Raw genomic sequence first — 25,151 nt, 5'->3', positions numbered from 1 at the left:
TATGAGAATTCTTGTGTCATCAGTAGTAGAAGTCTTCCTTGGTCTATCAGTCCCTTTGCAATAACTGAGCTCACCAGTATGCTCTTTCTTAATGATGTTGTAAACAAACTGATTTTGGTAATCCTTTTTGGGCATTGTCTCTTACTGTTATATTCTTGTTTCTCCTGCCTCATCGCGGCTCCTTTGACTTTCATTGGCTCAACTCTAGTCCTCATGTTGAAAAAAAATGTCAACTACAGACTCCAAAGGTAATCAAAAGCTTAGAAGCAAGCCTAGCTCTCTTATACCTGCACCAATGAAGCAATTAAACATACCTGAGTAATCACAAACACCTGTGAAGCCAAATGTCCCAAACATTATGGTGCCATGAAATGGGAAAAATATGAATAAAAAGTGGTGATTTCTACGTAAAAGCAAAATGTATACAATCTTTAATAAAATCTAGAATGTGCAAATGCAAATTGTTTGATTAGAAATTTAAAATTGCGGAGCACAGGGGCAAATAAAGGAAAAGTGTCTTGTTCCAAACAATATGAAGTGCACTGTATACACAAATATTTAGGGATGATTTACTCAGTTACAGGACACTGTTCATTAAACATACAGCCTGTGTGAAGCAGCCACTTCCCAGTCCCGATCTTGATGCACTGTACTTTCTTCTTGATGATAGTTGGTCCAGTGTGCTGGTTGAAAAGGGTCTTCTATAATCTTTGAGCCCTATTTAAATAACACTCCCAGGAAATGCCAACAGAGGAAAGGGGAGATCCCATGGATTCTTTTGGCTGTTTTGATGATCTTTTGAATTGATTTCTGGTCTGATGTTTTGCAGCTACCGTACCACATGATGATGCAGCCAGACAGACACTCTCAACTGTGCTCATATAAAAGGTTGTCAAGATGAGGGCTGGTAGCCTTCCCCTCCTCAACTTCTGGAAGTGTAGGCGCTGCTGCGCCTTCCTGACTAATGATGTGGATCTTGGATAGGTCATCCTTTACATGCACACCAAGGAACTTTGTGCTTTCCATGGCAGAACCATTGATGTGAAATAGAGAATGGGCGACCTTCATCCTCCTAAAGTCCACAATTATCTCCTTAGTCTTGTCCATTTTGAGACTTGGGTTGCTGTTCTCACACCATTTTACTTGCCTTCATCATTGTTGCAGATGACACCAACTATCGTTGTATCATCTGCAAACTTAATAATTCTGTTAGAACTGAACCTGGCAGTGCAATTGTGAGTCAGTAGCGTGACCAGTAGCAGGCTGAGCACACAGCCCTGAGGTGCGCCAGGGCTCAGAGTAATGGGACTTGAGGGTTTGTTACCTGCCTAAACTGACTGCCAACTTTCAGTCAAGAAGGCCAGAGTCTAGTTGCAGGGAGGAATGTTGAGTCCCACCTATAACAATTTATTCGTCAGCCTCTGAGGTAGGGTTGTGTTTAACAGCAACATGGGACACAAGGCATTGTTCTCTAGAGGTGGGTCAAGACTATTGCATCATCTGTGGACTGGTTTTGGACAGTAGCCAAACTGGAACAGGTCAAATGTCACCGGAAGGGGCAATTTGATGTTTTATTACCAGTTTTCTTACACAGGTCAAAACTTAACCTTGTTCCATCTGCAACATTTTCCCAGCCTGGATTCTCTATCATTTATTTTGCCCAACCCATGTCTACTTATTGGAAATTTACACCCACCTTTGAAATCATGTTCATGCCCATGGCATCTCCAGTCTTGGACTGAAAGCGTATATAAAGGTTACGACCAGCAAGACAGATCTGTAATTTCTGAAGCCGGGCAAACCTGCATAAGAGAATAAGAGCAAACAGATTGCAATATATAAAGCACGTAGAGGTCAGAAATTGCAATAACTCCCATGTCCCTCTCATCCCACCCCCCCACAAAAAAAAAATCAAAAAGAACAAAAAACTAAAAGAAAAAGTAAGAAAATAAAGAGGAGACCACACCTGGGGACTATACATATAAAAGACATGGACGTTTTTTAATTACTTTGCGCGTTCGGAATCTTATTAATATTTCTACTTTAAAATTTCTCTGAACAGTTCATAAGTAGTTCTCCAGTAAAAAGCCAAAGACCACTAGTTAGGAAATCAAAACTTGAATTTATTTTGTGTTTTTTCCTGAATTATTGATTACCCAAAGTACTTTTCAAGTACAATAACATTGAAATGCAACAGCGCATTATCCACAGCAGATCCCTAAAATATGATTTCAAGTGATCCTACTTGTAGAGCACACAATTGACTACGGCACTAAAAACCACACCTCTTGACAACTTTGAAAGAATAGAATGGATTATTTACATGAAGCCTCTGAATTTTACCGTTATTCAAAAAATAGTGTCAACAATTTACCACCCCTTCATTGCTGGAGTGGAGTGACACTTGCAACCATGATGGAATAACTCAGAAGCAGGTGCTACACATCAAATAAAAGCTGTGGGACAATGAGAGGACAGAAAGAAAATGGAGAACAAAGTGGGGGGAGGGAAGAGAGAGAGAGAGAGACTTAATTTACTACTTCATGGGGACCAAGGAGCATCAGATCAGCTGGTGGCTATTTTTAAGGTATTCACTAAATTTGAGAGATGCACAATTTTTTTTTTTACCTGCTAGTACTATTAAATATCTCCTTTATAACATTGAAACCATCAGAGCTGTCCAACCATGCTTTGACTTCTGCAGCTTCACATGCAGTAGGAAGTCTCACAACTGGCCCTCTCGTCATTCCATCTGCCAACACACAACTCCGTGCTCCACCACCAAGCTAAAATGGAAAGCAATTCTTTTAAAACATTCAACTTGTGAAATATCAACTTGTCACACTTCAAAATGCAATATAGTGACATAGTACATCTCCAACTTACACTTAGTGCTCTGCAACCACGGTTTGTGCTTGCGACAAGACAGCCTTCAGTGGTTGCCATAGGCACTTGGAACTCTTTCCCATTCAAACAAAGTGGACCTGCAACTCCCACAGGAATAGGCACATAGCCAATGACATTCTCACAGCAACTTCCCACAACCTGAAAGTTCAAAATTAATTCACACTTTAAAATTAGAATTAAGTCTCCAAAAACCAAAACCAATTATAAATCTGAGCATCAACATCTCCTGCCAATGGAAAATACTCAAAATTTAGTTTGAACTGGAAAACTGATTTAAATTTGAATCTATACATTTTTTGTTTTTAATTTTAAATGAGATGGAAATATTTCTAACAACTAAAGATGTTAACCAGAATTGGTGTGTTCAACACCACCAAGGATTGGGGAAATTTTCAGAAGCAGAAGTCCTATCTGTTACTTGGAGTGAGACAATTTTATTTTTAAATATGTAAATCTCAATCTTAATGTCATTTTTCATTCAGTTTTAAAAATCTCAAATCCTTCATCCTGATAGCTCTGCCTTACCAGTGAGTAGTCATAGTCCCTATAGGGTAGAAGCTGTAATTCAGTAGGCTCTGGAAGCTTTGGAGCAAGCAGTTGGCGACGTATGAATACACCACGTTCTGGAGTTTCCATCACGTTCTCCAGTTTATAAGCTGGAATGTGTTTGGCATTTACCAGAAGAATTATCTCTGCATCAGTAAGGTATCTTACTCCTTTCTATTACAAAACAAAAAACAAACCCTGTATCACAGCATCTCGTATGGTTCAATTTTATGGACATTAAACAAGCAAATTATAATCAACTTCACAAAATAATCACTGTTAAAAGATCATCTTATCAGGGCAGCATGGTTAGCGGAGTGATTAACACAATGCTGTAACAGCACCAATGATTAGGACCGGGGTTCGAATTCTGTGCTTGTGTGCAAAGAGCTTCTACGTTCTCCCCAGGTGCTTTGGTTTCCTCCCACCCTTCAAAACGTTCAGGGGGTTGTAAGTCAATTGGGTGGCACAGGCTTCTATTGGACTGCATGTTTAAATTAAAAATTAAAATTACAGTACCACGCTGATTATCTGAAATGGTTGTGACCATTTTGGATAAACATTTTTTTTGGAAAACTGGTCATTAAAAAAAAAATCATTGCAGTAGCAACAGTAACAATGTTTAAACAACAACAAACAACAAGGCAGGGCTTTTTAAGCATTAAAATAATGTTTAATTCTCACCAAAAAAATGCTGCCCACTGTCAATCACCAACATCCCCTGCTGGCGGTGCCAGGAGCCTGACGTCCCAAGTCAGTTTGGCTCCAAAAACATTTTGGATAAATAAGGATTTCGGACATCCCCTTTATCCAAAATTTTAAAAAAAATTTTTTTTGAAAAACTGAGGATTTTGGAGAATCTGGTTTTGGATAATCGGAGTTGCACTGTAAATTAAAAAATTAATCATTCTGGCTCAAGGTTATTTCAAAAAATTCTGATCAATTCAAATGACATCCATGTCTTTCAAAGCATTAAAGAAATGGATAAATGGTAAATAGTTGTATTTTTACTTCTGGTAGAGGGTTCTAAAACTAGAAGGAATGGAGTCAAGGCAAGAGTGGAAGATCAAGAGCAAACCAGAGGATGATGAGTATATGAAACAAGCTTCCAGAGGAAGTGGGAGAAGCAAGAACAATTGTGATATATTTAGACAGATATATGGTTGGGAAAGATTTAAGGGAAATGGGTCAAAAGCAGGCAAACGAGACAAGCTTGGGGAGGCAACTTGGTTGACATGAACAAGTTTGGCTGAAAGACTTTTTTCCTTGCTATCAAACTTGGATTAAGTAAACAGACATTCAAATGCATCTTTAGTTCATAATTTCACTCCCCTCCGAAATGTCGGAACCAGCAAGCAGAAATTAAAATCAAAATAACTTGTGGAACTCTTACCTCTGAGCTTTTAAGTATGGACAAGCATTCTTCAATTGGCCTTGGATCTGGTGAATATTCAGAAGACAGCTCTTCTGGTGTTCCCGCAGAGGAACTAGGAGGAGTGAAGTCTCCCAATACAAAATGCGCTTTTGATAGATGATTGATTGAAGTAGGGACAGAACACTCAATAGGCTTAATGACTTCATCTGGATGAAAAAAATATTCTAATTGTTAACTACGAGCAAAACTATGGCAATAAGGCATGTCCAAAAGCAATAGGTAATAATGCACATACAACAACAATACCATTAAAACTATCATTGAAAATAATTTAACTACAGAGAGAAAACTTCCCAGCATCCATGTTGTTTAAAATTGGATAAAACATGAGGGAACATAAATGGGAAAGACTCCAGGTCTTTTGCTGGTTGAGTGTATAATAAAATGATTGAGATTTAAAGAGAGAGCTGTGGTTTGGTGAGGTAGGGATGCAATCCAGTGAGGCAGTTTAAAGCCCTACTCAGACCATTAATTCTCTAACCTGAAGATAAAAGCTTTTTACATTAAAATCCTGCAAAGCAAATTTTAAAAAAAATCATAAGGCCATTTAAAAAATATTTTGATTAGTTACAAGTCCAATGATATTGACAAGCATTACCAGTGCATTACAATATGCTTTCACATATCTGAAAAGCTTGGGACTGGATGGTTTCTGGTTATTGGATTTTTTCAGTTAACAGAACAGAAAAAACCCAAACAGAGCAATAGCATCAGTCACCACTGGTCCCTGTCTCCTGCCCGGAACCCCACTCTCCTTGATGACACCAAGACAGCGGAGAACCAAGTACAGTGGAAGGAAAAGGGGAGGGAGTTACTTGAAATTAGGTCAATCGGCATTCTAATTTCTCCCCATGTACTCCAATCACTCTCTGATGGCTTGAGATTCCAGCCTGCTTCCCCAAGCCAACATCCATCCATTTAGCATTTGTCCTCCCAGCTGGTTCTGGGCTCAGTTGTTACCAAACTGGCGCCAACAGAATGTCAGAGCCCCACATGAAAAAGTCGGGTGATAAATTTATTTTAACTTGTGATGTCATGTCGGCGCCAAAAAAGCTCAGTTAATAGAACTTTTCAGTTAACAAAATTTTGGATATGGGTAAATGTACTGTACTATAACACTTTCAACAACGTGTGTTAACTTTCAAATTTGGAAAGTAATAATGGATTTCCCCTTGACTGATGGTAATAGTTTGGAAAGAGCAATTACTGATGTTAGAGTTAGGTACTGTAGTTAGAAATTAATTATAATCTGATTGAATAAGCATTACAGAATGACCAAAAAATTAATTGGTTTAGAGTTGGTGTTTTTGGATGGTCATACAGATCCAATAAAACTTTAGTCAAATTTCTCAAATGTAATCAGATTGGAGTTTTACAATAGCAACTTCATTATTCAAACTCAATTATAAAAATAAAGCACAAAATATGCCAAAGCTAAATATACAGTTGAAATTCTATTATAGTTGACATCTGTAACTTTTACCTGTATTTTCCTTACTGGTTGTTTCCACATCTATTGGACAATTTGACTGTGATCTGGTAGTTACAATATTATTTCTGCAACAATCAGTATCCTTTATATGCACCAAAGATGATGACATGGGATTCTTCAGTGAGAAAGTTGATTCAGTCTCTGTTTGCTCAAAGAATATGTACTTAATGGCAAGGAAGAGAGCCAAGACAAGTGTGATTACTTGTTCAATATCCATGCTCACCATCCTGTAAAAATTCGAAAATTGTAATTAGCATTTAATCATCAGTTTAAAATATTTGTTATACAAGAATGCACAAAGTCTTTATAACAGTGATATGAGATTAAAGCTTGACCATTTCCTCTTGAAAATTCTATCAGAACAGCCTTGAAAAATACCATTGAGCTGTATGCACAAGTCAGATTAGACATCAGGCACTTTATTCTCAAGAGTTTAGTAAAGCTGAAAAAAAAACAAGCTGATTTGTGGAGATATGGAATCAAGAAATTTTTAAAATTAATATTTTAAATTTAGGCTCTGGTGGCCTACGAGCCCATGCCTCCCAATAACACTCAATTAACCCACAACCCAGGTACTTTTTTTTTGCAGAGTGGGAGGAAAACAGAGCTCCAGAGGAAACCCAGATGTGGGGAAAATGTACACACTCTAGACGGCCAGATTCGAATCCTGGTCACTGGTGCTTTAGAGTGTTGTTGGCTGAGTCAGAGTGGTAAGGTTTTAGCTCAACAGGGAAAAGGCAAGCAATAGTAGGAGCTGAAATGAGAAAGGGCCACCCTTTTCAAGTAACAATTCAGCAGGTAGGCACAGGTAAGGACAGGTTTTAGATATAGATTTTGTTCCTCTCGCATCAAACAGTGGGAATACCAGCCAAGGGTGGAGAATGCTCCGCTTGCAGAATGTGGGTCGTCAATGAAGCCAGCAGTATCCCTGACAACTTCATCTGTGAGAAGTGCACTCAGCTGCAGCTCCTGATAGGCTGAGTTAAAGAATTGGAGCTAGAGTTGGATGACCTCCAGATCATAGAGAGGGCCGGAGGGAGGAGGAGGAATAGATAGGAGTTACAGGGACATTATCACACCGAGGAGCCAGAAGGAGGGTCAATGGGTGACAGGAGAAGGAAAGGGAACAGGCAGGTAATGCAGGGCACCCCTGTGGTCGATCCTCTCAATAATGATACCATTTTGGATACTGTTAGGGAGTTGACCTAACAGGGACAAGCCACAGCAATTAGTTCTCTGACACAGAATCCGGTCCTGAGGCTAAGAAGGGAAAGGAGGAGAAGAGGCAAGCTGCATTGATAGGAGATTCCATAGTTAGAGGGACAGATAAGAGGTCCTGTGAAAGAGATTGAGTATCCCAGATGGTATGTTGTCTCCCTAGTACCAAAGTCCGAGATGTCTCAGATCAAGTTCACAGCATTCTCAGGATGGAGGGTGAGCAGTCAGATGTCTTAGTCCATATAGGGACTAATGATGTGGGTAGGAAGGGTAAGGAGGTCCTGCAAGGAGAGTTCAGGAAGTTAGGCACTAGGTTGAAGAACAGTACATCCAGAATTGTGATCTAAGGATTGCTCTCGATGCCCCATGCTAGTGAGGTTAGAAATAGGAGGATAATACAGCTTAACACGTGGCTAAAGACATGGTGCAGGAGGGAGGGTTTCAAGTTTCTGGATCAATGGGCTCTCTTCTTTTTTTTTAATTTTTTTTTATTTTTCACATTATAAACCACATTGATCAAGATACATACATTTTTCTTTTCAAATATATACAGTGTCCCTCTTCCAATCCCACCCTCCCTACCTCCCCTCCCATTCATTTAAAGTTCAGAATCTAAGATATATTAAACTCATCAAACAATGTTGTCACTCAATAAAAATAAACAAGAAATTCCACTCAGTCAATTCTTTTCATTTCCTTCTCCTTCTGTCATTTTAGGTGGTAGATGTCCCCGGTAGGTTTTCTCTATTATGTTTCATGTATGGCTCCCATATTTGTTCAAATATTGTAATATTATTTCTTAAATTATATGTAATTTTTTTTCTAATGGAATACATTTATTCATTTCTATATACCATTGTTGTATTCTCAAGTTATCTTCTAATTTCCAGGCTGACATAATAATTTTTTTGCTACAGCTAGGGCTATCCCAACAAATCTTTTTTGTGCACCATCCAAATCAAGTCCAAATTCTTTGTTTTTTATGTTACTTAGGAGGAAGATCTCTGAGTTTTTGGTATATTGCTTTTTGTGATTTTATTTAATGTCTGGTTTAGATCTTCCCAAAATTTTTTCACTTTCTCACATGTCCAGATTGCATGAATTGTTGTTCCCATTTCCTTTTTACAGCGAAAACATCTGTCAGATACTGTTGGGTCCCAATTATTTAACTTTTGAGGTGTAATATATAGCCTGTGTATCCAGTTATATTGTATCATACGTAACCTCGTGTTTATTGTATTTCTCATAGTTCCAGAGCATAGCTTCTCCCATGTTTCCTTCATTATCTTTATGTTTAAATCTTGTTCCCATTTTTGTTTAGTTTTACCATTTGTTTCCTCATTCTCCTTTTCTTGCAGTTTAATATACATATTTGTTATAAATTTTTTGATTATCATTGTGTCTGTAATCACATATTCAAAATTACTTCCCTCTGGTAACCTCAGACTGCTTCCCAATTTGTCCTTCAAGAAGGATTTCAGTTGGTAGTATGCCAACACTGTATCGTGAGTTATATTTATCCTTCATTTGTTCGAAGGATAATAATTTATTTCCTGAAAAGCAATTTTCTATTCTTTTAATCCCTTTTTTCTCCCATTCTCTAAAGGAAAGGTTATCTATTGTAAAAGGTATTAACTGATTTTGCGTCAGTATTAGTTTTGGTAATTGGTAATTTGTTTTATTCCTTTCTACATGAATCTTCTTCCAAATATTGAGCAGATGATGTAATACTGGAGAATTCCTACGCTGTACCAATTTTTCATCCCATTTATATATGTTCAGGTATCTTCTCCCCTATTTTATCTAGTTCTAATCTAGTCCAATCTGGCCTTTCCCTTGTTTGATAAAAATCTGATAGGTATCTTAATTGTGCGGTTCTATAATAATTTTTAAAGTTTGGCAGTTGTAAGCCTCCTTGTTTATACCATTCTGTTAATTTATCTAGTGCTATCCTCGGTTTCCCCCCTTTCCATAAAAATTTCCTTATTATATTCTTTAACTCCTTGAAGAATTTCCCTTCGTTTTCAGTTTGGTATAATTGTTCGAAGAATTCTCTGAGGTTTTCATTAATCTCCGTTGGATTATATGTGATTTGTTTGTCTTTTTTCCTTGATGCCAATACCATTCTCTTAGTTTGTTCTGTCTTAAGCTGCCATGCTAGAATTTTGTGCGTTTTTTCTCCTAGTTCATAATATTTCTGTTTTGTCTTCATTATATTCTTCTCCACCTTATATGTTTGTAGTGTTTCATATTTTATTTTTTTATCTGCCAATTCTCTTCTTTTAGTTGTGTCTTCCTTCATTGCTAATTCTTTTTCTATATTTGCTATTTCCCTTTCCAACTGCTCTGTTTCCTGATTGTAGTCCTTCTTCATCTTGGTTACATAACTTATTATTTGCCCTCTGATGAACGCTTTCATTGCGTCCCATAGTATAAACTTATCTTTCACTGATTCCGTATTTATTTCAAAGTACATTTTAATTTGTCTTTCAATTAATTCTTTAATATCCTGCCTTTTAAGTAGCATGGAGTTTAAACTCCATCTATACATTCTTGGAGGGATGTCCTCTAACTCTATTGTCAATATCAGGGGTGAGTGGTCCGATAATATTCTAGCTTTATATTCTGTTTTTCTTACTCTGTCTTGCATACGAGCTGATAACAGGAATAGGTCTATTCTTGAGTATGTTTTATGTCTACCCGAATGATATGAATATTCCTTTTCCTTTGGGTGTTGTTTCCTCCATATATCCAAAAGTTGCATTTCTTGCATCGATTTAATTATAAATTTGGTTACTTTGTTCTTTCTGTTAATTTTTTTTCCCAGTTTTATCCATGTTTGAATCCAAATTAAGGTTGAAATCCCCTCCTATTAGTATGTTCCCTTGCGTGTCTGCTATCTTCAAAAAAATATCTTGCATAAATTTTTGATCTTCTTCGTTAGGTGAATATACATTGAGTAAATTCCAAAACTCCGAATATATCTGACATTTTATCATTACATATCTCCCTGCTGGATCTATTATTTCCTCTTCTATTTTAATTGGTACATTTTTACTGATTAATATAGCTACTCCTCTAGCTTTTGAATTATATGACGCTGCTGTTACATGTCCTACCCAATCTCTCTTTAATTTCTTGTGCTCCATTTCAGTTAAATGTGTTTCTTGCACGAATACTATATCAATTTTTTCTTTTTTCAGTAAATTTAGCAGTTTCTTCCTTTAGATCTGGTTATGTATTCCTTTAATATTTATAGTCATATAGTTCAACACAGCCATTTCATACTTTGTTTATCTTTCCTTTCCGTTTCCTCATCATCACCTTTCCTTCTTATCCATTTCTGCTTTCTTGTTTTGAACACTTTATAGGACAACATTTCTAAAACATCAAACATTTCCCTTATTCTCCTATCTAAAATTTCTTTAACCCCACTATCTCCTCCCCTTTCTGAGTTGCCCTTTATCCCTTGTCGGGCAACCACATCTCCTCTATCCATTTGGATTTGCGAATTCACTCGCAAGCGTCAACTGATTTCGCAGTGACCGTAACTCCTCCCCACCCAGCCCCCCCCAAGAAAAGATTTCAATTTTCATATATAACAAAGGTCACTCTCTTAATTCCCTCCTTACTTCCTCTCTTCCCTTTCTTTTCCTTATTAATTCTTATCTATACTGTATACATTTTCCTTTAAATACGGATACACTCATGTACACACACACACACATATATATATATATATATATATATATATTTATACACACCCACATACACACATACATATAGTTCATGGTCATTTTTACTCTCATTACATGTCTTCATCTCTCTGTCTGTTTTGTAGTTGTTCTGCAAATTTTCGTGCTTCCTCCGGATCCAAGAATAGTCTGTTTTGCTGCCCTGGAATAACTATTTTAAGTACCGCTGGGTACTTTAGCATAAATTTATCCTTTTTTCCATAGGATCACTTTTGCTGTATTAAACTCCTTTCTCTTCTTCAGGAGTTCAAAACTTATGTCTGGATAGAAAAAAATTTTTTGACCTTTGTATTCCAGTGGCTTTTTGTCTTCTTTTATTTTCTTCATTGCTTTCTCCAATATATTTTCTCTTGTTGTATATCTTAAGAATTTTACTAAAATGGATCTTGGTTTTTGTTGTGGCTGTGGTTTTTGGGCTAATGTTCTATGTGCCCTTTCTATTTCCATTTCTTCCTGTAATTCTGGTCTTCCTAGGACCCTGGGGATCCAATCTTTTATAAATTCTCTCATTCTTGCCTTCTTCATCTTCCTTAAGGCCCACTATCTTTATATTATCTCTTCTATTATAATTTTCCATTATATCTATCTTCTGAGCTAACAGCTCTTGTGTCTCTAACTTTTTTGTTAGATTCTTCTAATTTCTTTTTTAAGTCTTCTATTTCCATTTCTACGGCTGTTTCTCGTTCTTCCACCTTGTCCACTCTTTTTCCTATATCTGACATGACCATCTCTAATCTATTCATTTTTTCTTCTGTACTTTTAATTCTTTTTATTTCACTAAATTCTTGTGATTGCCATTCTTTTACTGATTCCATATATTCTTTAAAAAAAAAATTCATTGTCTTGCCTTTCCCTTCTTCCATTTCTCTATGTTCTTCTTCTTCCTCTGGGTTGGTCATCTGTTGTTTCCTTGTTTTCTTTTTACTCTCTTCTTTCTTGTTCTCGTTGTTTTCTATGTTCTCTTCCTGTTGTTGTGTTGTAGCTGTCATTCTCAGCTGTGGAGATCGACTCCTCAGCTGGTCTCCCCTCCCGCCAGTGTTTTTTTTTTGTCCTGAGCTCGGGACTTCAACTGACCTTAGGGAGCGGGCTTCTCTCTCCGCGGCGGGCCTCCTTGGACAGGTAAGGCCTTCACCTTCTTCTTCCGACGTCCTTTCTTCTTCTCTTCTTCCCGTTGCTTTCAACTTTTCTTTCTTCGCTGCCATTTTCTTCCCACCTTTACTTTCACTTTATTTTAATTTTTATGTTTGTGCCTTTGTGTTTTCTGTGTTTTTAAAAAAACTTTTCTGGAGAGGGCTGGAGTTCCCCGATCGGCCACTACTCCATCACGTGACTCCCCCAATGGGCTCTCTTCCATGGAAGGTGGGACCTGTTCCAACAGGATGGGTTGCTTCTGAAATGGAGGGGGCCTAATATCCTTGTAGGAAGGTTTGCTAGTCCTGCTCCGGTGGGTTTAAACTAGATTTGCAGGGGGGTGAGAACTAGAGTGCCAGAGCAGATAGAAGAGTGAAGCAGGGAAACTGTAATGTGAAAATTCTATGCACCACTAGAAATTAACGGGTTGTACGTGGTGGAAATGTTCTCAGGTGCATCTACTTCAAAGCAAGGAGTATTGTAGGAAAGGCAGACGAGCTTGGAGCGTGGATTGGCGTGCGGAATTATGACATTGTGGCCATTAGTGAAACTTGGTTGCAGGGAAGGGCAGGACTAACAACTCAATGCTCTGGACTTCCGTTGCTTTAAATGCGATAGAATGGAGGGGGATGAAAGGCATTGCTAGTAAAGGAAAATATCTCAGCTGTCATCAGGCAAGGCAGACCAGAGGGCTCGTTTATTAAGGCTATATGGGTGGAGCTGAGGAATGGGAAAGGTATGACCACATTCATGGGGTTGTATTATAAACCATCCAAAAGACTGAGAATTGGAGCAGCAGATCTGTAGAGAGATAGCAGACGGCTGCAAGAAACATAAGGATGTGATACTAGGGGAATTTAATTTTCCACATATTGACTGGGACTCCCATACTGTAAAAGGGCTGGATGGCTTGGAGTTTGTCAAATGTGTTCAGGAAAATTTTCTAAATCAGTATAGAGAGGTGAGAGAGTGCAATACTGGATCTCCTATCAGGGAACGAGATAGGACAAGTGACAGAAGTATGTGCAGGTGAACATTTTGCACCTGGTGATCATAATGCCATTCGTTTCAAATTAATTATGGATAAGGATTGGTCTGGGCCTCAGGTTGGGATTCTAAATTGGAGAAAGGTTAATTTTGAGGAAATGAGAAAGGATCTAGAATATGTGGATTGGGATAATTTACTTCAGCAAGGATGAGCGAAGTAAGTGGAGGATCTTCAAAGGTGAAATTTTGAGAGTACAGTTTTGTATGTTCCTGTCAGGATTAAAGATAAAGTTAGCAGGCATAGGGAACCTTGGTTTTCAAGAGATATTAGGGATCTGGTTCAGAAGAAAAGGTGTGCAGCAAGTATAGGCAACATGAAGCAAATGTGGTACTTGAGTATAAGAAATGTAAGAAAAAGTTTAAGAAATCAGGAAGACTAAATGAAGATACGAGGTTGCTTTGGCAGACAATATGAATGGAAATCCTAAGGGTTTCTATTGGTATATTAAGAGCAAAAGGATAGTAAGGGATAAAATTCTTTCCCTTGAAGATCAGAATAGCCAGCTTTGTAATGAGCCAAAAAAGATGGAGAGATCTTGAATGATTTTCCCCCCCCATCCCCAGTCTTTACTCAGGAAACAGGCACAGAGTCAAGCCACTTTTATTTGTCATTCATACCATGCTCGCATGGTAAAAACGAGATAACTTTTCTCCAGGAAATTGGAACATATTTACATAAATATAGATTAGAATAAAAGTTCAGCACATTTAAAATATTAAGATTTGTACATTAATAGTCCATGGTACCCAATCACAAAATGTTTTGGGAGTTCAGGAGTCTAACAGCTTGGGGGAAAAGGCTCTTGCCCAATCTGGACCCAAGGCCCCCGAGTGCTGCAGTACCTCTTACCAGGTGGAAGGAAGGGGGTGTGTGGAGTCCTTCACAATGTTTATTGTCTTTTGCCTGCATCGAGTGTAGTAAATGTCCTTCATGATAGGAAGAGAGCCCCCCAATGATCTTTTCCACTGATTTCATTATCCTCTCCAGGGTCTTGTGGTCCGAGGAGGTAGAGCTTCCAAACCAGGCAGTGATGCAGTTGCACAGGATGCTCTTAATACATCCTCTGTAGAATGTATGTGAGGATGGTGGGTGGGAGAAAAACTTTCCTCAGCCTTCACAGGAAGCAAAGGCGCTGCTGGGATTTCTTGGCTATGGAGCTTGTGTTAAGGGACCAGTGAGGTTCTCTGTCAAGTGCACTCCAAGGAACTTGAATCCCTTGATACCTCAACTGTGGAGCTGTCAATGCTCAGCAGAGCGTGGTTCCCCCCCCCCCCCCCCATCCACCCGCAGCCCTCTTGAGGTCAACAACCATCTCTTTTTTTTTTGATGTACAGATGCAGGTTGTTGACTGTTCACCAGTCTGTTAGCAACTACACCTCATCTCTGTACGCTGAATCGTCATTCTTACTGATCAGGTCCACCACAGTTGTGCTGTCAGCGAAATTAATGATGTGGTTTGAGCTGTGTTTAGCTGCACAGGCGTGGGTCATCAGAGTGAACAGCAGTGGACATAGCACACACCCCTGGGGGGGCCCCCCATGCTCAGTGTGATGGTCTGCTGGAGGTCTTCCTAACAGGACGTCAAGAATCCAATTGCAGAGGGAGGTGTTTAAACCTAGCAGGCTCAACTTCCTCATCAGGTACTGTGGTAAGATAGTGTTCAACATGCTGAGCTGATGCCAATAAACAGCATTCGAACATATGAGTCCTTGTTTTCTATGTGGGTGAGGGCGAGATGGAGGGCAGTGGTAATGGCATCATCTGCAGAGCAGTTGAATCTATCTACGAACTGCAGGGGTTCTAGTAACAGAGGCAGCAGAAGGCTATGTGCCTGAAAACAAGCCGTGTGGTCGTGGAACCTATTCAGATGAAAGAGGAGGAAGTGCTTGCTGTCTTAAAGCAAATAAAGGGTGAATAAATCCCCAGAACAAACCAAGATTGGTAGGGCACTGAGGAGTATGGTCGAACAGAGGGACCTGAAAGTGGTGTCACAGGTGGTTAGGGTTACAAAGAGAGCTTTTGACATATTGGTCTTCATGTCAAAGTATTGAGTATAGGAGTTGGGATGTTATGGTAAAGTTATACAAGACATCGGTGAGGCCAAAATTGGAGTAATGTGTGCAGTTTTGGTCACCTAATTACAGGAAAGATATCAAATTACAAAGTGCAGAGAAGATTTACTTTGATGTTGCCTGGACTTCAGAACTGATTTACAGGGAAAGATTGAACAGGCTAGGACTTTATTCCCTGGAGCGTAGAAGAATGAGGGGAGATTTGATAAAGACATTTAAAATTATGAGGGGGTAGACAGAGTAAATGTAGGTAGGCTTTTTCCACTGAGGGTAGATGAGATACAAACCAGAGGACATGGGTTAAGAGTGAAAGGGAAAAGTTTAGGGGGAAAACATGAGGGGGAACTTCTTCACACAGAGTGGTGGGAGTGTGGAATGAGCTGCCAGCTAAAGTAGTGAATGCGAACTCGGTTTTATCATTTAAGAAGAATTTGGACAGTACATGGATGGGAACACTATGGACTGGGTTCAGGTCAGTGGGACTAGACAAAAAAAAAATGGTTTGGCACGGACTAGAATGGCCGAAGCAGCCAGTTTCTGTGCTGTAATGTTCTTTGGTTCTCTGCTAACTATGGGGTTTGCAATTTGTAGAGAAGATGATATGGAAGATAGAGAAGTGAATTAACAACAAAATATCAGCTTGGTGTATGCATTATTACAAATTCTGCTTGGCTATCCTATTTGTTTTCTCAAGGATTACACAATTGATGAGTTTGACTCCATAAATTATAGTCTGATTGTCACAGAATTAGATTAATGAACCACTTAGTCTTTTCCTCCTGCTTATAAATTTGTTGTCTTTAGCCTCATAATAGGAACCATTACCAGTGTGGTTCAATTAAACGTAATGAAAACAAGATACTATATAAATTCACTCTGGTTGAAGTGCTTTGACAGTCCAAGGAGAAATTCGCAATATTCTAAACCAATTGGAACATGATAATACCCAATTCCATCAGATGTAATACCCAATTCCATCGGATGCCTCTGGATTTTAAATACTAATGCTTTAAATTATTTTTTTAAAACAGTAAAATTTATATAGGTATAATTTAGTGTTTAGTTTAACAAGTGAAAAATCCCATGCTTCCTCAAAACTCAGCTCATTGGAACTTTTTCAACGTAACATTTGCTTTTTGTTGGTTTTAAAAGAAATAATTCTTTACAGATTTGAAGCTGGGCTAATCCAAGTACATGATATCATTCCAACTACATGACAACTGCCTCAGTCAGTTACCTTGAAAGGTAGAACTGCCACAGTGGTACTCCTGGATCAATTCGTCTTGGCATACTTTCATCTAGCCCTGTTGACGACTTAGGCACTTCTAAGGTGTTGTCCTCCGAAGCTGGCTCTGCTATCCAGCGACTATGAGCGTGAACCAGAACCAATCCCAGTGACTGAATCCCAAACAAAAACAGAAAAATTCTATAACAGTCCATCTTTCCACAATTATTACTGTACAATAACTTTTACATGATAGAGGAATTAGGGGATATGGGGAGAAGGCAGGTAGGTGGAGTTAGGTCACAAATTAGATCAGCCAACATCGTATTCAATGGCGGAGCAGGCTCGAAGGGCCATTTTTGGCCTGCTCCTGTTCCTACTTTCTATGTTCCTATAATCATATTGATCGTAATTCCACTATAGTAGTTGTAGAATTTAAATGAATAATCTGGAATTTAAATTGGTCAATCTGGTCTTACTATTAATGAAATTAGAACTACTGGTTTATCATACAAATACAGATTTATTGTCAACCCTGAAAATCTTTTTCCTGTGAGGCATGCAGAATTTTGATTTAATGATTGTGCAAAAAAAAAAAACTGTACTCAAGAAGATATGCAAAAAGAGAAATTTAAACACAAAGAAATTCAAACTGTGCAATGCAGAAAAAATACAAATATTCAGTAATAATGTGCAATAAGAATGAGTCTCTGATTGAGTTTAGTAAAACATGAAAGTCAGATGCTGTGATTGTACTAAAGATGCTGGAGGAACTCTCACAGTATCCTTAGGAGGCAAATGTATATAACCAACATTTTGAGCCTGAGCCCCTTTCTGATATCAGCATTCCATGTAGATTTTTGATGGTGGGGAGAATTTTGCCTGAGGTGCTAGGCTGTGACCACTAACTTTTTCCAGGGCTTTCTGCTCAGAGGTATTGGTACAACCATACCAGGATATGATGCAGCCGGTCAGCACACTTTCCACCACACAACTGGAGATGTTTGCTGCTGCAGTAGATGTTGAAGATATCCACTGATGGATTAGCAAGTTGCTCAGCACAGGTTTTCACTCTTTTTGGGCACAGATAGGAGATGATGTCATATCAAACTTCTGCAAACTCCTGAGAAAGTAGAGATGCTGACATGCTTTCTTCGTGATGTTATTCATGTATTGGATCCAGAAAAAGTCCTCTGGATTAGTGACTCCCAGGAATTTAAATTTGGTGACCCTCTACACCTCTAATTATAATCTGGTGGCTGAACACTTGAAAATACTTACACAACTAGACTTCTGGTTCAACCAGCTAAGAAATCATTGAGAATATTATAGCACAAAGGCAAAACTGTTGCAAATCAAATTTTGCTGAATTTAACAACTAGTTTAATATCATATTGTACCAGAAGATGGCTTTGAATACTGACCATGATGACTTTCACCCTCTGTGTTACAGGATTTGGTTTGTTATCTTCCTCTTCCTCCAAAACCCGAGCAAAATGTCCAAGTTGCCAAATTGGACGACCTTCACGACTTTCTCGAGAAAGCTACGAGAGAAATTTGATATTTAATTAACAATTCTTTGGCTTTTCACAGTAATTTATAATTTATCAAAATTGCACATCACTTCACATCTTTTGAGCAAGTTGCTGAAGAGTTTACATTTTTGTTTGGAGATAAATTATGCAGCTCCAAAGAAACTCATTAGTACTCATTGAAATCCTATTCCCACAATTGGAAAATTCTTTGTCATTCTTACCTCTAATACCAGAGAGACACAAGCTGGGAAGAATGTCATGAAGACAAAGTAATTTGCCAACACTGACATGCAGCCAAAGCAGCACATGATTTCCAACTGACGTACACCTAAAAGGAAGGGGAGTTCAAAAAGGACTGAATTATCCTGATGATCTCTGTTAATATTCCCTCCTTCTACATATTTACTTTCATGCAATATTATTACTTTAAAAATTATTGCTGAAATGCTTTACAGGGAATTTTGTCTTCACTGTCCCTTCTCAATTTCTACCATGGCAATTTGTCAGAACTCCATGCCAAGTTTTACAGATATGTCATCCAGCCAAATAAAACAATGTTACAGAGTTATTTTATATATATATTACATATTGATATGTCTTTAGAAGAGCTAGATTGTGTGCGGGGGGTGGGGGGAGGGGAGGGCGTATAGTGTTGTTCACTTCACAAACAGATACAAAACACCTCATTTAAAATGGCAGAGCTTTGCTCAAGCCAGACATCCAGGTACCGAGTGCCTTCGCAAAGACAACAAAATTGTTTTGGAAGGAATTTCAAAAAGGAGGTACAAGCGGGAGAGTCTGGGCTCAAGTGCTGATAAAGATCTTTCAAGAATCGGGTTAGTCGTGCAAGAAGATCTGGTTTTTGTTTTGTTTTTTTTTACACAAGGAGGGGAGAGGGGAGAGGGGAGAGGGGAGAGGGGAGAGGGGAGAGGGGAGAGGGGAGAGGGGAGAGGGGAGAGGGGAGAGGGGAGAGGGGAGAGGGGAGAGGGGAGAGGGGAGAGGGGAGAGGGGAGAGGGAGAGGGGAGAGGGGAGAGGGGAGAGGGGAGAGGGGAGAGGGGAGAGGGGAGAGGGGAGAGGGGAGAGGGGAGAGGGGAGAGGGGAGAGGGGAGAGGGGAGAGGGGAGAGGGGAGAGGGGAGAGGGGAGAGGGGAGAGGGGAGAGGGGAGAGGGGAGAGGGGAGAGGGGAGAGGGGAGAGGGGAGAGGGGAGAGGGGAGAGGGGAGAGGGGAGAGGGGAGAGGGGAGAGGGGAGAGGGGAGAGGGGAGAGGGGAGAGGGGAGAGGGGAGAGGGGAGAGGGGAGAGGGGAGAGGGGAGAGGGGAGAGGGGAGAGGGGAGAGGGGAGAGGGGAGAGGGGAGAGGGGAGAGGGGAGAGGGGAGAGGGGAGAGGGGAGAAGAGAAAGAACGGAGTTCTGCAGTGGTTTTTGGAGGCTCCAACATGGCAAGCTGGCAGGCTTGTTAAAACCCCATTTTGAATTTGGGTTATGAGTTCTGAGTTCAGCCTGGTGAAAACCTTTATGGTCCTTACAAGAGAAAATGGTTGGCTAGAGTATTTCTCCTAAAATAAGGGAAGCAAGAGGAATTCTGTGGTGACCTGGAAGAAGAGGAAAGAGGTTATCATTTGGGAAAACCCATGATGAGGCAGGTTTTTTCAGCAAGTCAATGAAGTGGCTGATCAGAGGCAATCAGTTTGTGTGTGCCCAATGTGACAGAATATGTTGTGATGTATATTGTATATCGTTATGATTTTGGGAGATAAAGTGTGGCAGGTTTTTTTTTTAAAAACAAATCTCATTTAAATACTGGAGCTCTGCTCAAGCTCAACAGGCCTGCTCAGAAGGCCTTTGCAAAAGCTTTGGGGAGTACCCAAGGGACTTCACTAATGATTGTTGATTTGAAAAGCAACAGATGAAAGAACTCGTTGGAGCCGCAGTCTGTCTGAGTGGAGGTTGCTGTTCTAAGAGGGTCATGTGGTTTTGCAAGCAGAGAAACAGGCTTTTCTCTGAGAGAGAGGGAGAGAATTCAGTTCTGCAGTGCTAGAGTTCAGCACAGCAGCGGAGACTGGAATCTGACAAGCTTGTGGAAAAACACCATTTTTAAGGTGGGTTGTGATTGCTTAGTAGAGCCTGGTCAAAACCCTTATGGCCCATACATGAGGAGAGGATTGGCTGCCTAATGTTTCACTTGAAATAAGAGAAACAAAAAGGAACTCTGTGGTGACTTAAAAGAAAGAGGTCATCATCTGGAAAACCCTGGAGTAAGTTTCTTCGGCAAAACACTGACGTGGCTGATTAGAAGGGTTCAGTTTGTGTCCAGGAAAACAAATCTCTTTAAGAAAACTGACAACCTTCCTGAGCAGTAACCATTTACCTTTCAGCACTGAAGCCTGGTGAAAATTCATAAATGTTAAATTCTGTGCACAGTACAAGAATTGCCTGATACCGGTGAACTTGGAGGAGTGAGAAGTGAGATTGGACTGTGAATCAAAGAACTTTCCTGAACATATACATATTACATAAACATGAACTTAGCATTCAAAGGGGGTCAAGTTAGGTTAAGTTAATAGTAATAAGTTAAAGGTTGATCCTGTTTTTATGTTTAAAGAAAATTAAAAGCAACTTTTGTTTAAGTAATCATTTGTCTTGGTGAATTTCTTCTGCTGCTGGGTTTTCAGGACCTCTGGACTCGTAACAACTTGTTAAAGTTCATGCATTTTAGCACAACATCCCTCTGAATTTCAGATTTTCAGCAACTTTCTATTAAATCAATAAAGAAAATCACAAGTACAAGGAAATTGAATTTGTGACTTACCAGACATAGTACCAACACCTATCACAAGACATTCCACGAGTGCATCAAGAGTGAAGGTAGGACCTAGAATAGCCATTCCACGTGCAATATTTTCTCTTACTTCATCCTAATGATCAATATACATTTAAGACAATACTTCTGCAAATTCAGAGATTCTCAAAGACACCAAAACTTAGGCTTTGCATTCTGAAGTTTGTAATTAAAAAATTCTTGCAGCAAAATATGATTTCTCAAAAAGATGACTACAATTGTCTTGTCCATTGATGGCAATAAGTATGGAAAACATTCAATTTCAAATCAAATTATACAAAGGGAAGTGTTAATGAGTGGCAGCGTAATATAAATTACTTGAAAGGAAAGTTTAAAGCCCTTTAATGTTTAAAGCACTTATTTCTTTACATGCAGAAAGAGACCCTCAAACTACAATATCAACTTTACCTTAACTAATCAAATAGCAAAATGGAAAGGGGAAAAAACTTTGATCAGGATTAAAGGAATCATTTTTTTTTATAGCCAATGTTCAAATGGTGTTTGCCACATTATATTAACCTCTTCACATTTAAAAAGGATGCATTACCTGACAGTTGGAGCTCAGTGCAAATTTGGCCAAAGCACTGGCTTTCGACAGATCAATTAATAATAAGAAGAAAGGCAAGGCTTCACTGAAAAAAAAGGAATTTAAGAATTAGTCTCAGTGGAAATTATCTTGCAAATCTTATTTAAAAACTAAATTCATGGATATTTTGAACATGACCTCCTAACTTGGGTGATGAGAATGCTACCGCTGTGAGATGGGATGCAGAAATTTAAAGTTGCATTGCCTTAAAAAAAATTACAGTTTGAGGAATAAATATTCTATGTTTTTTGCAAATTTGGCACCTGTATACCCAAATATTAAATTTAAATGTGTAAAATTGTCCTTCCTATGTTTCTGGACCTGTGAGAATCTCCTCTGAATTATGTTAATTTTTTTTTTAAATATAAAAAGTGTGTTAGGTTGCATCCCCATGTGCAATCCTGAAAACTTTTTTTCTTTCTCTTCTATTTTATATCACTATAATTACATTTTTATATTGCTTATTTTGAGGGATGGGGGTCTGGGGGGGGGGCAGTTTTGGGAGGGGGTAAATACCAATGTATGTAATTTTTAATTTGTTTTCTTTTTGTACATATATTGTTAAATCTTGATTACTACATATTGGAAAAAATTTTAAATAAAATATTCAAAACAAAAAGAGAATGCTACCACCAAGCCAAGTAAGGAAAAGTGAGAGATACTTCTTTAGCACACACACTATTCTCTTTACTGAAATAAACTAAATTTTAAGTTATACAGGCTTCAGAATCAGGTCTATTATCATGAATACGTGTCATGAAACCTGTTTACAGCAGCAATATTTTGCAGAACAAGGTGCCAAATTACTATAAATTACAATTTTGTAAAAAATCAAGATTAAAAAAAAATAAATAACTAGTACAAAAATGAGAAAAAGTGAGGTAGTGTCCATTGATAAATCTGTTGGGAAGGGGGGTTGGGGGAAAGAGGTATTTTTATAATGTTGAGTGTGTGCTTGGTTTCAACAATGTATTTAATCAAACAATAGTGCTATCAATCTTATTTTACCTTAATACATCTCAATCTTAGCCAATCTTATCACATCTCTGAACAAAGAAGTCTATATAATCATGTAAAGCAATACAGATCTAAAGATGATCATACTCACTTGAGACCAGTAAGTTCTTTATCCAAAAAGTGAATTACAACTGTGCTAAAAACAAAGCTGGAGAAGATGGTAAAGAGACCAGCAATCCCTAAAGAAAGATCAACTTGTAAATGCGTGGTCTATAATAAAATACAACAAGACAAGTGATAGGTTGGTGACTATGAATTTAAAAATGTCGGACCTTACCTAGCATATATTTAGAACCAAGCTGGCGCAGATTCTGGAACTGAAAGTATATGTACAAGACGGCAAAGCACCGAGTAATAGTCAGAATTATGATATCGCTGCTCAATATTTCCTGAGAAAAGAACAATATTCACTTGGAGTTAGAGAGTACATTTTGTTAAATACTACAATTTTTAAATAGAACAGAAGAAAAATCAGTAGCATTTGTAGAGAGAAAACAGTATTTCATTTAGTAACCCTTCATCAGAAATGGCATTTTGATACAAACTGAAATAGTGGTTTATCTAAAACTGTTGAAACACTGCATTTTCTCTGTTTCTCCACCTCCACTTTATCCGACTGAAGGTGGACAATTAAGTAGTTAAATGAAAAAGGCAACGCAAGCACATTTTCATTGTCAATAGAAGCAGGGGCCAACAGGAGTTCAAATTAAGGGTGAAGCTTTTGCAATTATGTTCAGTAAATGCCCAGTGAATGCTTAATCTTAGCTTCTTCCCACAAGCCTGAACCATAAAAGCCAGGCTTTAAATATTCACTCTCTGCAATATTAAGATATACCTTTTATAAAAATCCATATGACCTGAAGAACGAGTGCAGGCTAGTGGAAACTCGGGTCACCAAAGGCATACTCAGGTTCTCCAATGAAGAGCACATCACGTGCAGAATTCAGTACACAAAATTAGAAGCGTAAAATTAATTACAGCTTCTCTAACTGTACAAGCCCCTGATGGTGAGAAGTAATCCCATAAGAACAGAAGTAGGTGCTGGAGAGAGTGAGAATTTTTAGAATGCTGGGAGGGGCATTATGTCTGGTGGTAGCATTAGATGATATCAGAAATTAACTGAATGTGCAGCATTTAATTTGACAATGAGATAAAATCTGAGTAAAAGGGTACCAGTTAAACAAGAAAATCTGTAGATACAGAGGTCAAGTGCAGTACACAAACTTGCTAGAGAAACACAGCAGGTCATGCTGCGTCCACAGGAAGTAAAGAGTGAACACTGGGCCTGGGCCCTTGGTCAGGAAAAAAAAAATCAGTCCTTTTGTTTTGGGTGAGAAGAAAGACTGAAACAGATACAGAATCTGCCACTATTAGGCAATCACACTCAAGGAAGAATGAAAAAAATAAAATTGAAATCCTGGTAGGAAAGTTGCCACCAACAAAAGAAATTAAGAGAATTGGCCAGCGTGACATCAATTATAAATGCAAGATATGGACTGGTTCAGTATAATTTTTTTTTTATACCAATTATATCTTACCCCACAAAAGATGCACAGATCAAAAGCTGAAATTTCAGAGAGGAGTCTCAGATCTGGGACGAACACAGGAACTTTTCTACATGCCCTGTGGTCGTGCGTGAAATCACAGAAAAATAAAGCAGGATAAACAAGAGTGGACTTCACGGGCAACTGGAGCTATATCTATTAGGTAATTTCATGGAAATATGCGACATATTGACCAAATATCAAATCTAATTTATAAAAACAGCGCTGGTGGTAGTGAAACAATGTGTCACGATCACTTGGAAGTCCGACTCCCCTCTACTTATCTGCGTAAATGAACAGCTGTATGCCTATGAAAAAAAAAATCACATAACTTGAAGAATAAATATGAATCTGGCAGTGATACCTGGACCACATAGGGATCCACATACAGTAATAAAAAGAAAGGTATAAAGAAACTATGTTGTAGCTGACTGCTACAAAAAAAAACACTCAATGTGGGAGGTTAAGTTCTGAGATTTATTGAGGCTGGAAAGGCTCCTTTTATACAGTTGGAGTTCCCAACATTTGTTTGATTGGCTGACATCAGCTGCATGAATAACAATTGCAGGCAGGAACATTCTTGCATGTGAATACCTTTCTTCGCCATCCTGATAGCTGGGCAGCTTGGCTAGCACCATTTTAGGGCTGCTGGTCTTATAGTGCTCCAGCTTTCAACCGTGCCGGTTTCACTGTGTTAAGGGACGCATTACAGCGTTTGTCTCAATCTCCACCGTGGCTGCCGCCACATGACCCCCCGCCCCAGAACTGTTACTACAGTTCATAGTGTCCTTGGATGCAGTCCC

The 25,151-nt window shown here is 38.7% G+C and overlaps 1 protein-coding gene across 5 annotated transcripts in view; it reads right to left on the bottom strand.

The window, feature by feature from the left end:
- hmgcra (3-hydroxy-3-methylglutaryl-CoA reductase a) overlaps positions 1–25,151 on the bottom strand; it is a 70,550-nt gene that overhangs the window by 31,081 nt on the left and 14,318 nt on the right. For 4 of the 5 annotated variants that reach the window (XM_069937460.1, XM_069937431.1, XM_069937440.1 and 1 more), the window contains exons 3-15: positions 23,082–23,193; positions 22,896–22,983; positions 21,749–21,833; positions 21,172–21,277; positions 18,586–18,692; positions 18,254–18,373; positions 16,842–17,002; positions 6,372–6,607; positions 4,847–5,034; positions 3,433–3,627; positions 2,887–3,045; positions 2,629–2,786; positions 1,697–1,802 (exon numbers count right to left, since the gene is read on the bottom strand). In XM_069937460.1, the coding sequence (XP_069793561.1) occupies positions 1,697–1,802; positions 2,629–2,786; positions 2,887–3,045; positions 3,433–3,627; positions 4,847–5,034; positions 6,372–6,607; positions 16,842–17,002; positions 18,254–18,373; positions 18,586–18,692; positions 21,172–21,277; positions 21,749–21,833; positions 22,896–22,983; positions 23,082–23,193 (1,821 nt within the window). Of the gene's footprint in view, positions 1–1,696; positions 1,803–2,628; positions 2,787–2,886; positions 3,046–3,432; positions 3,628–4,846; positions 5,035–6,371; positions 6,608–16,841; positions 17,003–18,253; positions 18,374–18,585; positions 18,693–21,171; positions 21,278–21,748; positions 21,834–22,895; positions 22,984–23,081; positions 23,194–25,151 lie in introns of those variants that run through there. The other variant, XM_069937470.1, reaches the window with a different exon arrangement.

This window comes from Narcine bancroftii, chromosome 1 (assembly GCF_036971445.1).
Source record: "Narcine bancroftii isolate sNarBan1 chromosome 1, sNarBan1.hap1, whole genome shotgun sequence".
Classification (NCBI taxonomy): Eukaryota; Metazoa; Chordata; class Chondrichthyes; order Torpediniformes; family Narcinidae; genus Narcine; species Narcine bancroftii.
This window is presented reverse-complemented; position numbering and strand designations above follow the sequence as displayed.